Source organism: Halyomorpha halys, unplaced genomic scaffold, assembly GCF_000696795.3.
Source record: "Halyomorpha halys isolate HHAL.00 unplaced genomic scaffold, Hhal_1.1 Scaffold442.1, whole genome shotgun sequence".
Classification (NCBI taxonomy): Eukaryota; Metazoa; Arthropoda; class Insecta; order Hemiptera; family Pentatomidae; genus Halyomorpha; species Halyomorpha halys.
The window spans coordinates 406766-424796 of NW_027108469.1; the positions used below are offsets into that span (position 1 = coordinate 406766).

Sequence of the window (18031 nt, forward strand, 5' to 3'; positions counted from 1 at the left end):
CAAATAAACAAAATAAATAAACAAACCAATTTGGAAATATCCATAACTATGAATTAAATATAAAATATATATATAGTTTACTATAAAACTTAAATATAAGAAGATGGTGAGGGTTGCAATCAAAAAAGAACAAATAGTTTTTAACTATGTAATGTCCGACGTTTCGCCCCACTTCGCAGGGCTAAAAAGATACAAAAATAAAACAACTAAGAACATTATAACAAGATACAATAAGGTAAATTGTATAATGTTCTTAGTTGTTTTTATTTATCTTTTTAGCCCTGATGAAGCCCTGGAAAGTGGGGCGAAACGTCGGACATTAAATAGTTAAAACCATTTGTTCTTTTTTGATCGCAACCCTGATCATCTTCTTATATGTAAAATATTTGTTTTGACTAGCACAAACACTAAGTTCAAAAACCATTTCTAATGATCAGAACAGTCCCTGGGTCTGAGCAAGGACTATTTTGACTATTCTAAAATTGGTATGTGCTGTACATTAATTCTGAACTTAGTGTTATCAAGTTCAGGATTCATCATTGGAACAAATCTATTATGTTCTCCTGATTTCTTAATAAATATTTTTTTATATTAATTTTAAATTTTTAAAATTTTAAATGCATAATATGTGCATAAATTATGAGATTAATCTATAGTGGTTGGCGCAAGTGGCATTTCAACAATTTTTAATTAAGTTGAAGAATACAATGAAAGAAGGAACGAACTGTTCACAGATAAAGTGAACAATGTTTCAACCTCAATTGTTCCGCAGTATTTAATTATATATTTTTGCTTTTATCAGCCTCAAAAATTGTGTTTGTTGACTTGTGCAATGGTGTAAGTCATTTTAAGATGTTAGAAATAATACAAAAATAAAAATTTAGACTACTTTACTTCATAATTATCTTTCATCAGACCTCAAATCAATATTCTTTAGGCTTCTCACACTAGATTGGCACTTCAACGAAATAATTATAGTAAAATCATATTATTCTAAAAATGAAGATATACACTCTTGACTTTGACTCCCTCTTGATATGTGTGATAAAAGAATTATTTTTTGAAAAGAATTTAAGTTATAAAAAGTATTTTCTAAATTATTAATTTTCATAATAATTATCTCTTTATAAATTAAATATTTTGGAATTCTTCAGGTGTAATTAATTTTTATATTTTTAGGTTGGAGAAACAGTAATGATTGGTCATCCTGTTGGAAATTTTTCTGTTGGCTACTTGATGAAAGCGACCCATATAATACTGATCGCGGCAGGATCAGGCTTTACTCCTATGACTCGCCTAGTTGATTGGGCGTTAGCAAGAAGGAATAAAGTGTAAGAAAAAATGTATTGCTATGATATCTTTCTTAATTAATGTTATAAAATTTTAATAACTCATACGCTTTCTTCTAATTTTGTCTCATAAATCATCCTTTGATTTCCTAAAATTTAAACTTGTTATTTTATGTGGAAAAGTTACCGATTTTTTTTTTCAAAATATTTTTTCTCTTTTTTCAGACTTGAAGTGAAGTTGATTTTTTTCAACAAAAGAGTAAAGGATATAATTTGGAAATCCGAGCTTCAAACTCTTGTATCTAATAATCAGAGGTAAAGTAGTAATCAATAATTAGTGTTTACTTTATTTATGATAAAGCTCAAAGTAACAAGGAGATTTATAAGGAATAAGATAAGATAAAAGATATGTGTGAAATTTAATAAGAAATATATTACTATAGATTTATTTAAGTTGGTCAATTTACATAATTATTTGTATTGCATATTTTTTATATATTACACGCAATATGCTTTTATTTTTAAGATTGTTATGGATAAAGAAATCTCTTATCTTTTATAACCCTATAAAATTCTTAAAGTATTTAAGGTTTGATGCGGGGCCAAGTGTTTTGAATGCTAAAAATTTTAAAACTATTTTTTTCACACAAAAATAATCTTTACCTATCAGTGATGTTCCAACAGATTCAATTCTAGAAAGAATCTCTGTTAAGTTGAAATAAGCGTGAAGAGATGAAGCTGTCTGTATGACCATGACTTTCCGTTCCCTCTCATTGATCTTAAAATTTATAAAAAATACTTGGCCCTACAATGATTTATATATTAAAAAATTAAAAATCAGTATATGTGTTGTTTATTATTTGTAGGTTTCGTGTAGAACATGTCCTCTCTGAACCCGATTCATCGTGGAAGAGAACATCTGGTTGGATCACACCTCAGCTACTGCATTCCTACATTCCAGAATTTTCTAATGAAGATCCATTAAGATCATTTTTCATTTGTGTCTGTGGGCCGATTTCATTCACTCAGCTGACGGAAAGGTAATTATTATATTTAATAATATGTGCCCACTGAGACCGCTCTGCTGTATCCTACTTTACAAAGTTGCAGTGCATGTTTAATTCCTATACATATCATTTAATACTTCTTTATGTTTAACTGCTTTGAAAATTCATTCAAAATTGTGAATAATACTGAAAAGTTTAGAAATAAATAGTAATTCATTTGATATATTGAAGTAGATTCATGTTTGATACAATTTATAGAAATTTTATAATCTCACTTTATAGAAATTTAAGCCTTCCCTTCAAAATTTAAGGTTTTATTGCTGGATATATGAAGAATGTGGAAAAAAAATTGTCCATCATTTTTTCTCTGGGACTACTGGTCTATTTTTTTAATATTTGGCGCCGAAGTTATAGGCTGTCCCAGAATGATCTTCAAAACTCAGTATCACCAACCACTATTTTGAAGCAAAATGGCTGTCGATTAAGGATTCCATAAGTTCATATCGAGGCCATTTATACAGTAGAGTAAAAATAAAAATGTGAAATCATTATACCAAATTCAGCATTTTTTATTTATGTGGATATTATTTTACTTCCAGTACAAATAATGCTTATGAAGCTGCACTGCAAAAATTCATACTTTATTATCATTTGGATTTATATATGAAAATAATTTTTTAAAAGTATTAATGTAAAGAAAAACAAATATATTTTCTTCGAGTAATTTATTTAAAAATCAATCTTGTTTATTTCAAATATGAACTATATACCTTTAGGAATGTCTTTGTTTCTTTTATGTCTTTTCCTGTTTTATACTTATTAAATCAGGTTAAATCAAGGTGATGATTTCCAGTTATTGGTTAGGGTTGTGAATAAAACTTATATCATGTTGTCTTGTTTATTCGTGCTTTCGTAAGTTATCAGGTTCAGAAAAGTGTGTATGATTGTTTATGAAAGTAATAATGACAAAAATTGATTATAAAAGTCATTACTAGTTATTATCAGATATATCTGGAAAGGTTTTGTGAATTAAGTTCAGGAGAAAAATTAAAGTAATTACATGGAGAATGTAAAAGAAATAGGTAGACTATTGAATGAATTGAAATGTATATACCAAGACAAGCATACATATTATTGCTGTATCTCAACCACACTTTATAGGAACATCCTTAAACTTTTCCTTTGATTCTTTCTTTTCTTATTCCCTTAGAATCCAATTCAATCTATCTTGAAACTCTTTAAAAAAATTTGTTGCTTTACCATATTTCAATCGTAAATGTAGGTTAAATATATCAGTATAAATAAATAAAACAACGTGATGGAACTTTCATAATTTACTTTGACTTTTCTTCCAATAATCATATTCTAAATATATGGTCAAGCATATTGCTGTTTTGCTTGAATGGTGCCCAATTCCCCCAAAAAAGTTTTTTTCCTTAACATGTTCCAAAAGTAGTGTAGGTTCACTATTGAGAGTGGCCGATACAGACATGCTGGTGTTAAACTGTTATCAATCTTTCTTGAGCAACAGCATAAGTTTAGTTTCATTATTTTCAAGTGCTTTTTTTTTTTAAATCATTTTCTTTGTTAGTGACACATTTTGCTTTGTGCCAAGCTGGAAGCAGTTTTTTTTTTTTGGTAAATAGTGACATATTTAGACCTGAACTTAGCGATTTTTGAGTTGAAATCATGAGATGTAACTTGTTATATTTGGCAGGAAGGCTCAGATTCTTTGAAAACAAAGTAAAGGCAAAACAAAGTAAATTTATTTAATTTTTTAAGGTGATAATTGTGTAAGCTCACAAAAAAATCAATTTCTGATAGACCTATATCAATATGCAAAATATATATTTCACATCGATTTGTAGTATTATAAAAACTCATTCTAAGTGAAAAAATTAAAAGAAACAAAGCCTATGTTACTTCTGCTTTGCATGGTAAAACAATTATGAACCCTAGACATGCCTACTGAAAAAATCATTGTTTGGCTCTAAGAAAAATGCAAGATTTTGATTTAACAAATAATGATCATTTCTCGAAATTTTGCTATTTATACTATAATAGCCTGAATTTTTTTTTTACTCTAATTATTTACGGTATTTTTCCATTGTGCCATAACACATTTTTAATTTTTTATTGTTACTTCAGTGCGATTTTCCACTTTTCTTTAAATATTGTACAATTTACAATAAAAATTATTTATTTATTTAATGTAATTTACAACTGTACAAATAATAAATACAATAAGTAAATCTGTGGACAATAAAAATAAAACTTTGTTAATTCAAAGATGTTTTTTTCTTAAAAACTGGCAAATCTTGAAAGGTCAGTCGGAAAAATGGGTAGAGTACTGGCACAATATGTTTGTTTAGTAGATTTAGGTAAGTATGTCAATATTTAGAAAAATGTATGTATGCTTCAGTAAAATTTAAAGATGTGCCACTATTTAAGAAAAGCAGCAATATAAACAATATAATTTTGTTTTGTTTTTAATAATTTCTGTTATTTTTTCTTTCAGATATTTACAGGATATGGGATACCCTAATGAAAATTATTTTTGTTTTAGAGGCTAAGTTATAATTTAATTACGAAGTTCATCTGAACCTTTCTTAATATTCTTTAATTCTAGGTTAGATAACCAATTGTGTATTTGATACAATGTAAATTGATCTGTAATTATGCTGAAGCATTAATTCAAACTGTGATAAAATTAGTATGTTTTCTGAGACCTACTGGAGCCTGATATTTTGATAATTGATTTTAATTTATTCTTTCCTATTTATCAAAATATTATAGATGAAAATAGCGTTGCTATCGAAGAGCATATAATAAAATTCTTAGATTTGGTAGCCAGTTGATTTTATTTTATGGAACGAGGGTGATTCAAATATAAACGATTATTATTTTTTATATATTTAGTGATTGATGTTTTACAAAAACCGTACTTTCAGCATTTCTCATTGAAGTATCCTGCATGGTATGCACACTTTTGTCACCACTTTGGAAGCTTGAATATTTCCAGTTGATAAAAAGCTTGAGGGCGAATTGATATCAAATTGTACACTCGCTCCATGACTTAGTAATTGTTTTTAAAGGATTTTTTGAGCCGCATCATCACAGGTGGTGATGATAGGGCATTACAGTCCTAAGTCAAAAATGGTGGATATTGATTAGCAAAAGAAAAACGAAGGTAACAATTTTTCTAGCCGAGAAAAGTTCTTGCAAAAATGTTTTTTTACTCGTGGGGAGTTTCACTCATTGATTTTCTTCACAATCAATGAACAGTGAATACAGCTTACTGTTATTAGTTGTAACAGTTTCTACAACAAAAGACACAGGATCCCCGTTAGGGGTATCATCCTTATCCGTAACAATTCTCTTTTTTTGTTCAGCCACTTGAAAATCACTTAGAGGTGAACAATTTGAAAAAAATGAGGAATTTAAGGAGCCTTTGCGCCATTGGGTGCCAACTTCCCACCAAACTTTTTATAAAAAAGGAATATGATAGAAAAAGTCTCCAAACCACGTAGAAGATTACATTGACAAATGCTGGAAGTACTGTATCTTGATGAATATGTGTTCAAAAAAGAATTATACTTGATTATTTTGATATTTGTTTCTAATATGAATGGATTTGTATGAATCAATACAGTAAATACCACCAAAATAGATACATAATTTGTAATAAAGATTCATAGATTTTTTTCATGTGTTAAGAGAATCGTAATGTTCTTGAGAATTTTTAGCTTGTTTATTTGATTTACCATCTTTATGTTCTTCAACTAGAGCAGGAAATATGGTGTGCCAACCTTTTTTTCTAGCTATTAAGATAAGAATTTATTTTTCATAATAATTAATTTATCTACATTTTTCTGAGTTATAGCTAACTTTGTTTATTATTATTTTTAGTATTGATCTCTAAGTTGCTGTTAGCATAGGATTGTTTTATATTGTATGTTATTTATTTATTTATTTTTAAATCAAAGGCTATGTTAAATGTATTGCTCATTGTTGAAAACTTTCTTTGAAATGATTGTCAATGAAATTGTGTGAACTTGGAATTTATCTTTATGATGAACTAATATATTTTATTAAAAAGTTTCCAACTTTTTTTTTTATAAATAACCAAGTTTTAATCATTTTAAAAATCCTTCCTTTACTTTTTAATATAGTTTCATTAAATCTATTCATTATAGTTTGTTTTTTTTTCATTTTTTAATCAAAGTGGATCTTAGGAAAAAGGGATTTTTTAGTTGCTGGACTGAACAAAGAATGGCTATTTTTTCCCCTCAGTATATCATATTTATATTTTTAACTGATCAAGAGTTAACTCGGTTTCATTCATTTGAAACATTATATGACAATTATTTATAATAAATATATCAATAAAAAGTTTTCTTGATACATTTATACCCCATTTAACTGTCTATGTTGAATTAAACAGACAATTAGAAATTTTATTGTGGTAAAAAGTGCTAGACACCTGAATACCATGTATCTTAATGTTTATAAAAAAATTCACTCCTTTAAAAATATGGATAAAATCAATGTTATATGTAAAATGTTCCATAAAAATTACTTTAAAAAAATAAAGATTTTATCATACCAAAATTTTAGGTTATTAATTATCGGTATTATGAAACCACACAATTTATGTAAAACATCTCTCCATTAAATTAATTAGAACTTGAGTATGTTTCTTCTAGTTACTGAGTACCGCTACATTTTCTGAACCATTTTGGTAGTGTTGGTAGGTCAATAAAAAAAAAAATTAATAAACTGTGATTAATTTAGTTTAGTGACAATATTTTTCCCAAATTAGTATAAGTTAATAAGATAGATACTAAAATTAATTTTACTCTTTAATCTTATTTATTGTTTTATCTTAGAGAAGAGTTGATTAAAAACATGCTGGCTGGGTAATATTTTTTTTTTTTCTGATTCATTCCAAATATTACAATTAATATCTCAGTTAGCATTATTTATTACTGAGTAATCATTTACATGGTTTTATGAAAGGATAAAGCTATTTTTGTAATTTTTGAAAATGTAGAAGATTGTCAATTACAACGGAAAAGTTCTTACAAGGTTTTTTTTTGGGAGTAATTTTAATTAATAAATGTTTTTAATTAAATTATTCTACAAAGTTAAATTATTTCAATAATTTAAAAAGTTTTTGACACTTTTTGATCTCTTAATGATCCCTGGCTTTGTGGTACTAAAATTAAATTTAATTGTAAGTCAATAATATTTTAGTTATTATTGAATTCACCCATATTTAATATTTGTTGTACTAGTTTTAGTGTCATTACTAATGTGTTCAAACATAGTATTAATTTTGTGTGTTATTTGTTAGTAGAGAATATTTATATAACTTTTATTGTTGGGGTACTTATATTTGATGTATCACAAACCTTTGATTAAATGTTATAAGATGAGCTTGTTAGACAGCTATTTTCTTTTATTTATATTTTTTAAACATAGATTTTTATAAAATAAAAAAAAAATAAAAAAGGCTATTGAAATACTGTACTCATATTCCACCTTATGATGAATTAAATTTTAATTAAAAAAAAAATTTGATCTACAAATTAGTATTGTGGCTTATCGAGGAGTTATAATGTATAAAATAAACTTTTGTTTTAGATTTAAGATATTTCATATTTGTTAAACAATTTTGTCTGAAAACTGGTAAAAAAGAGATTTTTTATTCTTTTTTGTTATGTTTCATTATATTTTAGATATCAGAATTGTAGTTACCAAAATTCAAGGAATTTATCTCCAATCATGAATTTTTATTGGAAGCACTGAAAACTAAACTTATTTTAGTGGGAAATATTTTACCATTATATTGTTATAATTAATAAAATAAAATAATATTAATAATGTAAGGATAATAGGTTTTAATAAATATTGAGCATGACTTATTTCTACATATTAAAAATGTATTGTGAGCTTTCTGTTGTATTTGGTTTAAATCTTAAATTATGTTGTTTATATGAAAACAAGATGAACAATTAAAAAAAATAAAGAAATAAATTTGACTAGATTAGAGTTAAAAAAGAATTTCATAGAATAATCTTAATTAAAAATTTTGTTGGTATTTCAATCATAATTAATTATCTTTATATAAAAATTTACGCTAAAATTCCATTTAGAACTTTTTTTGTTCAATAAGTTGTTATAGTCTGCTTTCATAGCTCAAATTGAAAGGTAACGCAATTTATAACTTCATGATGGATAAAATTTTGGTTATCAGGCAAATTTGCTTTTGGCATTTTGGTTGAAGGAAGTATGAATTTTATTTGAGATACAGATACTTAGATGAAGACTTCGATACAAGTTGAAAAATTAATCTATTTTCTTACAGCAGTTACCTTTCTGGATTTAATGGTGCCTATAAATTTAAATTCTTAACAAACAATGTATATTGAATATGTATTCTTAAATTTGCATTAGCATAATAACATAAACAAACTGTTGTTTCACTAACTTTGCTCGCGGTTATCCTTATTACCTTTTGTATGATATCAAATTCTTTGAATCATATACACAAATTTTCCCTTTGACACATAAAAAATTGTTCCTGCAATTATATTTTAAATAAACTAATTTTTTTTTTCAGATGGTTGGAAATAATTTTTTTTTTTAATTGGTTTATCTAGGATAAGACTATTGAAAGCATACTTGATACAGCATATATATGCATAACATTCCTTATACAGTATATATTTGAATATTTATACTTCATTTCTATAGTACTAGTTATCAATACTGTATTACACAAATGTTTACCTCTGTATTATTCATTGGTGTCAATATTTTATAACTGTGTTACAGAAATAAGCTTTAAAAGTCTTATTTAATCATGCAATAAACACCATTATATTTGTTAAATAATATGTAATAGTCAATTGTTTTGATAGAGATAAATTTTATATTTTCATACACAGCATAGAACAATCATGAAATTAAACTCAGTCAAGCCAAATATGAAACATGAAAGAATTTAGTTATTATCTGAAGGAGAAATATAATTAAAAGTTTTACTTAGACTCAATCTGGCATGCGCATCATGGTTTTTAATTTACCACCCAATACATGAGCCAACATACAGTGACATAAAATACAATTAGAGACTGGGGATATTGGGTACAATTGAGAGTGTCCCATCTCTCCCGATCCTATTCCATAACATTTTGCACTTAAAGAAACCTTTAAAAACAAAGTTTCATTGCGAAAGAACTATAAAAATTTTATTTTTTTAATTTTTATCTTCCAGGGTGGTAAGTTACAAATATTTAACGCCTGCACTGCACTAGATTGTTTTTTAGATTAGTAGATGCTGGTTGTTTGAGGGTTTTAAGGTAATGAAATTTAGATTTTAAATGATTTTTAATTTATTCTTAAAATAAAACAGTTATGATAATTAATTAATCTAATTTTTTTCTGTTTGAATAATTGTTCTTTCTTTTCCACTTTTGGATTTCATCCAAATAATGAAAAAATATTAATAATAAGCTACACTATGTTGAAAATATTGTAAATATATCTTTGTGAAAATGATATTTTTATAAATATTAATAAGTTATTGTGTTTGAACGATGAATAACCAAAATAACTGGATGCTAAGTGAAGAGTTAGAATTTAGATTTGTATAAATTTATTTTAGTTCAATAAGTTCACATAGAAATATCCTTCAGTGTTGGCCATTTCAATAAAAATGTTGTTTTTTATCTCTTTACTTTTTCAAACCTTAACCGCATTATTTGATAAGCTATTTATAATTCATTATTGTTTGTGTGGATATTTTATGAACGGTTCTGAAATTGTTTCAGAAGTTTTATTTATACTAGTGTGTTTTAAAATTTGCTGAGTTTATTATCTCAATGATAACAGAGCTGTGTCCCTTTTTCTTTTAAGAAAGCCAAGATCTACATTAATGGAAAAATAATTCTATTTGCTAATCGATGTTTTATGGACATTTAAACAATCCTATCATTTCATAATATAAATTAGAATCAATTCAGGGAATTGAAGGCTTATGTGAATGAGCTTTTTAGGAGCATCATAAATCATACAAAGCTCTTTTATATTATTTTTGTATAAAATATTTTATTTATTCTTAGTTGCTTACAAATCAATAAATGAGATATATTTGATAAATCTAATTAATTAAAAAAGTAAGTTGTACAATATACATATAAATAACAGTATGAACAAATAGCACCTGTTTTGTATCATAAATTGTACTTTAATACATTTGAACTCTGATTGTGAATATCATATTTATTTTACATATCAATACTTCATGTTGTATTAATATAAGAGACATATTATTTTACATTGGTCTCATTCATCTGTGATGTGGTGCATTTTATACATGTAACTCTTAATTATATTTTAAGCAAGATTAATTTAATTTAATTGAGCATATTAATATTTTATACTAAAATTGAAACCTCTTAACTTTCATCTTTAGTATATAATGTTTTCATGTTTAAATTAATAGGATCAATTAAACTTTTCACAATTTACTTCATAGTTACTCCTACTCTCCTCCATTGTTTTCATTCAACCATATAAATAGTAAAAATCCATACTAATGATATAAAAATATTACAAAAATATTTTTTCTATAATCAAACATATAAATGCAGTGTAATCTCGACTGCATTACATTTAACAACAAAGTTACTTAACTTAAAATTCAGTACAGAAATATCAAAATAACGAAAAAAACAAAACAACAATTTAAACTTAAAAATCTTTTCCTAATACGCTGCTTGCTTCTGACTTCTCTTCCAGAATGCGAGAAAACCAATCACGTGGCATGCTATATAAATAGCCACAAGTCCACCAATATCAAAATAAAAACCATTTTTGTAGTAACCGTAATTGTCTAAGACTTCAGCTCCTGATGCTATGCATGGTGCTTCTGGATTATCTGAGCAGGCTATAATCATAAAGAGTTTACAGATTAGTTACTTAAGTATTATAAGTAAGTATAAAAATATTAATCTAATCTACAAGTTGATTTTACATCAATGGATGATATTATTTCAACTGAAACAAAGTTATTTTATTTCTTTTAGATCAAAAATAATTTAAAAGAGTCATTGACTAATCGGGATGTAATGATAAATATCCATGAAGGCATTATGTGTAATTATTCATTCAGATAAACTTTCCTAAAAACTGTAGTATACAGAAGTTTGAAATAGCCAAATAATTAACAAAAATTGTAGTAAAAGAGTCTTTGTTCTGGAGATATTTTATATGTTACTACTCTGAAAAAAAAAAACTTGATGCCATTTAAAAAAGATAAAAATTAGCGCTTCATTCTGGAAACATCTCAAAAGTATTTTTAATGTTAGAAAAAATTATAAAGATATCACACAAAATTGATACGATTTTGGCAGTTTAAGCAACAATTTTTTATTTTTTAAACCTGCACTTCCTCATCTCATGAAAATTCCAATATTATCAAAGACAATGTGGCTACTGCAAATTTTATATATTAGCAAGAGTGTTAAAAGAACCATTTTATTTTTTTAAGGTAAACTTTTCGATGAAATAGACATTTTTTTTATAGTGTATGATATAGAAAGATTACAATATATTAAACTTAGCAATTAAAAAATTCGTCAAGGCAGATTTAGTATAGCACCTCAATGTTCTCAACATTTAAAACACTATAGTGATTTTGACAATAGTATTAAAATAATAACTTGGGAAACTATAATAATAGAACATTTAAACAGAAAAAAACTACAAAACTCGCTCAAATTATAATTTATTAATAAAATATTTTTACAAGAGTTATAAACAAATTTATAAAGTTAATAATTTCAAGGAGAAAGCGAAACCTTAAATACATAAATTTCTATATAGATCAATTATCACTTTACTGAAATTAAGTTAATTAACAGTTAATATTTAGTTTAAAAAAAAAGTGGCTTTCAAAAAATGCCAATAGATGGAGGTAAACAGTTAGTTTCATAGTTGACCGACAGGTAGAGCTAATAGTAGCTCTAAGAAAAAATAAAAGCGCCAATTTTCTTTTGAGAGTTATGGCTGATCATTAAATATAATATATGGAATCCAATGTTTAGTTTTAAAAAGGTTTTAGTACTCTAAGATAGGTAAGTCTTGCCTGAAACACTATTTTCATAATAACATGAGGTCCTAAAAGTTGTTAAATTACAATTTAGATTAGTACAAATAGACTTAGATCTTCAAGTTTCTTAACAAGACTAGGTAAATTCTATTTATACAAAAAATCTTCCTGGCTTTAAGTAGTAACATAAGAATGTAATTATATTATTTAAATTTGTTAACTATATTACATTTGGAAGATTATTGATTGACCGTGTGTATAGATGAATGGAATATGGTCCGAGTGCGGTAAAAAAAAACTCAAATATTAGATAATTATACTATTTTATTGAGCCAACATTTCGCCCCACGTTGCAGGGCTTCATCAGGGCTGTTTTGACGGCAGTCAAAATTAAAGTGGAATCACTGCCGTCAAAACAGCCCTGACGAAGCCCTGCAACGTGGGGGGAAACGTTGGCTCAATAAAATAGTATAATTATCTACTATTTGAGTTTTTTTTTACCGCACCCGGACCATATTCCATTCATATTACATTTGGTTCAAAATGGTAAGTTTAACTACTCTCCAACATGGAAGATGTATATATTGTAGTTTTATTATCATAATAAACATTGCCAGATTTGAAAATGGCTATGTAAGGCTGAAATGCCATCATAATAATTAATATATTGAACTATTTCCTTTTTAACATCAAATAGATAATTGAACTGAACAATATAAAACAATTTTATACTGTAATATATCAACGGTGAACTTCACAGACGTTGAAAGAACTTAAAACATTTTTTGGTAAAAAATGATGTAAGATTTGACCGTGTTATGTTAGATTACAAATTTTACTTCTAATGTGAAATTTTCATTTTTCTGAGTAAACAATTATTTTTTACAAAGAAATGTATTTCATTCATTTCTCCCTTTAAACATAATATCAAGTTCAACATAGTATTCTAAAATGCCCTATTATATAGTTATTTTCAAATCTTCATTAGATGAAGTATTTATGAAATGTAGATTTTGTAAAAAATCTGCTGACTATTTTTTTAAAATATCAATATTAAAAATTTACAAATGCTTGAACCGTTACTTGTTTATTTTATAAGTAATCCTGAAGAAGTAAATGAAAAGCGCTTCAAAGGAAATCCAATGCTCCTTACTAATTATACTTGAAGCTCATGTATTTATGTAGTGTATACATTAATAATCACAAAATGTAAAGTAATGCCTGAATGAAATATTTTTCAAAGTAATTTTACTCAAATTTATTGATTATTTTATTGATGATGGAGAATTATTTTTTGGATCGTTATTCAGAAGGACCCCAAAATCCCTTTCTTATTTGCCATCATTAAAAGAGTGAGTTCGACATTTTTAAATAGTCAATTAAATTAGTGTCACTTTTCTGTTCATTTAGAAACAGAGCATATGAAAAGAGCTTTCTTTCTAATCAAAAATTCTTTTGAAATCTAATGTGAGTGAATTAATGAATCAGTGACTTATGAAACTTTTTAACTGAACCAACATTATCTTGAATATTCCTAAAAACATTTTCATTTTCGTAGTATGGTCTAAATATAAAAGTATATTTTATTAAAATAAATGTAATTATATTTCAAAATTCACATTAATATATTATAAACAAATAAAAATCACTTACGTATTCTATCTATTTGACTCCACTGCAATATTGAAACAGCTTCCAAACCATAGAAGAAAATAGAGATGTATTTCACCCAAGCGAAATGAAAAGGGACATCACTGAAAAGAAGATTAAGAACAGTGTCACAAAATACAGAAAGTTTTCTTTTTAATAATACAATTTATTTAATTCTTAATAAGGATTTAAATTCTTTGAAGTATTTTAATAATTAATTTCAAACAGTAATAATAATAATTTTTTATTTACTAATGCAGGGGGCTCTGCACTCTGAGTGGCTATCAATGATAGGTAAAAATTAAATAAATACTTAAAAATTACAAATGAATTTATAGTTTTAAGAGATTCCTTGACTTGTATCCTTCCTTTTGAAAGATATTGTGTGCCTCAAAAAACTCCTAGATAATGATCTAGGAGTGCCAGGATTGTCCCACTATGTCAATTCACCCAGAGCCCTGCAAAATTATATCCCCCAGGGCCGTACAAGGTATAGACTCATTACTGATAGCTGTAGTAAGATATTTATCAAACCTCTTTGATGGAATCACCTCTCATTTGAATATATTTATACATTCTCAATGAGCTCATGAAAGTACCAAAGAAATAGACAACACCAAACCATTTGTATCAAAATTAGAACTTGATTTGTGATAAAACTATATATAGTGAAACCTCTCTTGTTTCCCTTGCAATCAGCCCCACAAATAGTCTGTTCTATCTTGGCTTGTAAGCTCTGTTTCAACTATTTTATTATATTGCTAATGCTTATAGCTAGAATAATTATTGTGGTATAGTATATGTTGCAATATGTATAAATCTTATCATGGTTTTTATCATATATCTTACTTTAAGGACATGAAAATGCCACAGAATAATAAACAAAACTGCTCATATGGCACTGATACTAATGAACCTGTTGACACATCTTCAAATACTGCTGATATTACACAACCTGAAACAATAAAATAAAAATATTTAAAGCTGACCAAGAATAAAGTTTACGAACAAAATAAAATGACATTTTACCATAAGCTGTTGCTGCAATTGATGACATTATTACTGGTACACAAAATATTAAAAATCCAGTAAAACCACCAAAGAGGCCAGCTATCCAAAAAACTAGTGCTGTGTATATCATTGGTTCAATTAATGCTCTTGGTAACTGAAAATAAACATAAAATTATATGTATATAATATATCCATACATTTAAATTCTTATGTATTATATGCATATTATGCATGTGTAACAAAGTTATCTTCTTTGCTAATTTAAGTGCTTTTAGCATGATTATATAATAATGTTTCAAGATTGTAAAATCAAAAAAGAAATATACTTTAACAAGAAAAAAATTTTTACTATGTATGCATTTTTTATGAATACTGTAATAGTGTTTAGACATAGAAATTTTATTAATTATCATATTTTGTTCTGGAAATACTAATCAACCATTAAATGTATCCTGTTCTGTATAATATTCCCTAAAAAAAAAAAAAAATGCTGATTGAATTGTATATTTCTAAAATTAATAGTTTTTTACTTTAGGTATAAGCTATCTGCCTGCTAATATGTGGAAGATTTTACAAAATGCGTTTATTTTGCAGCATAATATATATATTATTTTTTGAAAGTAAGATACCTCAAAACTAATTGTCTACATTTGCTTTAATTATGTTTCATATCTACTATTAGAAAATTTTAAATGTGTAATGCTAGTTGAAACAAAAAAAAAATTGAACAAATTATAATTTACTTTTGACAGCACGGCAAGGTAAATGATTTAGACGAGTGCAAAGATTAAGGGATAAAAAATATTTTTATAAACTTTAAAAATATACATAACTTATATGTAATGTTAATTCATTGATATAGAAATAACATTGAATTATTAGTGCAAAATTCCAATTACCAAGAAAAGCATTTTGGATATATAATATGGTCCAGGTGTATATAGACCGTTATTCACTTCTCGGAGGAGTATAGGTATTTCTGCGGGGAAAGTATGAGAAACTCTGTACGTAAAAGTGAAGGTGGTTTCCACAATAATCAAATACAATAAACCTTGAAGATTTTGTATTCCTTCCTGATCCACTTTCAAGCCAACATATGGTGTAGATATGAGGAGGCCTAAAAACTAAAGAAAAACAATTTTAATATTTTTCATTACGATGTATCAAACAATACGCCACATTGTATATAATTACCAAATAAAATGCTAAACGAATAAGGCTTCCTTGAGGATTTCTGGCACTGTCAAGAAAAGACCTCCACAGCAGCCAACCTAGTTGTGTTAATTTTGATGGTCTCCTCCTAGGATAAAAAAAAAAAAAATAGAATTCAATATTCATTACATTTTTATTAAAGATGCTTTAAACTTCATATATGATTACTTATAACTGATATTTTAATTGAGATGACCCAATAACTTGTCAGCATACTTTTAATTAATATCCCACTATACAGTTGTTAGCTAAGCAAAGTTTTATCACTAAAATTATTTATTATTGGAAAGGTTTAACATTTATTGTATGAGGCCAGAGTAAAAATTTAAATTGTTGAGTTTAAGTTTAAAAATATATAGTTATACGAAGTGTTACAGGGTGGTGTCCTGATTAAATATATGGATTGAGGATCTCACAACAAGAAAAAAAATCCCAATTGCGGTATGTCCGTAAACACTTTGTTTAGGAGATATTCACATACAAAGATTTTTCATTATTGTGAAATGTTTTAAGTTATAATATAATAAATCAATTAATATGCTTTCCAACTACTTTATTAATGAAACATAAACAATAACATTCATAATAAATTTTGTTCAAAGTGATTAACTTGAGCTTTAAGACAAGCTTGGTATCATATTATTGTCTGCAAGGTTTCCAGAAATAACACCACTGAATTTTTTGGCCTGCCACCAAATAAAAGGTCTATGCAAGGATGGTCAATGATCTTGATTCTTTGTGAAGAAGGATAATTGAAGCATGTGAACAATAACACATATTCAATGCAGTTTGGCCACTGGTGCTATGGAAGAATGAGGCCGAGCTTGTCTTATTGCTCTCGGTTATAATTTCAAACAACATTTAATATGAATAATAATGCTTTCATTCCATTAATTAAGTAGTTGGTAATTTATTCATTTTAACCTACATAATTCATAACAATAAAAATCTTTAGACATGAATATTCTCTTAAGTCTATTAATAGACTTACCTTCACAGGGAGATTTTTTTTTTTTATCTTAAGATTCTTAATTCATAATTTCATTTAGGACACCCAACTCTGAAACACCTCGTATATGCAATAAAAATATAGTTAAATCTAAGTTTAAAAATATGAATATATGCTATTAAATAGTTTCATATTATTTTTTATTTTAATTTACATTGCCACTGCAATCGTCTTCTCTCAGCTCATTGCAATGGTTAATTATTCTATGCCTTGTCAAATTTAATTTTAACTTATTATTGAGGTTAACTACCACAAAAAGTCTCGATAATTTTTTTATTAACTTATATTAGATGAGTAGCTTCCAGTTTTCAGTATCATATTCATCTCTAGTTAATAAATTTAAGAATTAATTATTATATTACATGTATGCTACAATACAGGTTGCTGAAAGCTTAGTCATTTAATATGAGCTGATAACAAAAGTTATTGTTGACACTAAGGTAATTAACCTGAATAAAAAATTATTTTTATTATTTATTAAAAGTTTATTACTAAAAATGTTATAATTATGAGTGTTGCCCAGGTAGTGATGTTAACTCTATCTGATGGAATAAGAAACATCACTGAGCACATTAGCTTGAATTTAGTCGCTTTCTCTTTCAATGTCTGTACTCAGCCCCTTATTGTGGATGATATTAGAAAAACGTAATGTTTAAACTATCCACACAAATATAGTTTTACATGGAGATGCCAATTACGAAGTAACTGAATATTGCTACTTAGCCCTCACCAA

At 26.6% G+C, this 18031-nt stretch overlaps 2 protein-coding genes across 4 annotated transcripts in view; one reads left to right on the plus strand and one right to left on the minus strand.

Annotated features, from left to right (window-relative positions):
* The window catches only part of LOC106682809 (cytochrome b5 reductase 4), an 18495-nt gene extending 8463 nt beyond the window's left edge, over window positions 1-10032 (plus strand). The window contains exons 8-11 of the mRNA XM_014423872.3: window positions 1180-1331; window positions 1515-1604; window positions 2156-2329; window positions 4815-10032. Of these exons, the coding sequence (XP_014279358.1) occupies window positions 1180-1331; window positions 1515-1604; window positions 2156-2329; window positions 4815-4869 (471 nt within the window). The 3' untranslated portion in view covers window positions 4870-10032. The remainder of the gene's footprint in view (window positions 1-1179; window positions 1332-1514; window positions 1605-2155; window positions 2330-4814) is intronic.
* Window positions 10033-10658: 626 nt separating this feature from the next.
* Window positions 10659-18031, minus strand: part of LOC106682808 (protein scarlet) — a 141932-nt gene continuing 134559 nt past the window's right edge. For all 3 annotated transcript variants that reach the window (XM_014423871.3, XM_067046816.1, XM_014423870.3), the window contains exons 10-15: window positions 16272-16377; window positions 15977-16201; window positions 15096-15231; window positions 14916-15021; window positions 14070-14170; window positions 10659-11252 (exon numbers count right to left, since the gene is read on the minus strand). In XM_014423871.3, coding sequence (XP_014279357.1) covers window positions 11071-11252; window positions 14070-14170; window positions 14916-15021; window positions 15096-15231; window positions 15977-16201; window positions 16272-16377 — 856 coding nt within the window. In that variant the 3' untranslated portion in view covers window positions 10659-11070. The remainder of the gene's footprint in view (window positions 11253-14069; window positions 14171-14915; window positions 15022-15095; window positions 15232-15976; window positions 16202-16271; window positions 16378-18031) is intronic.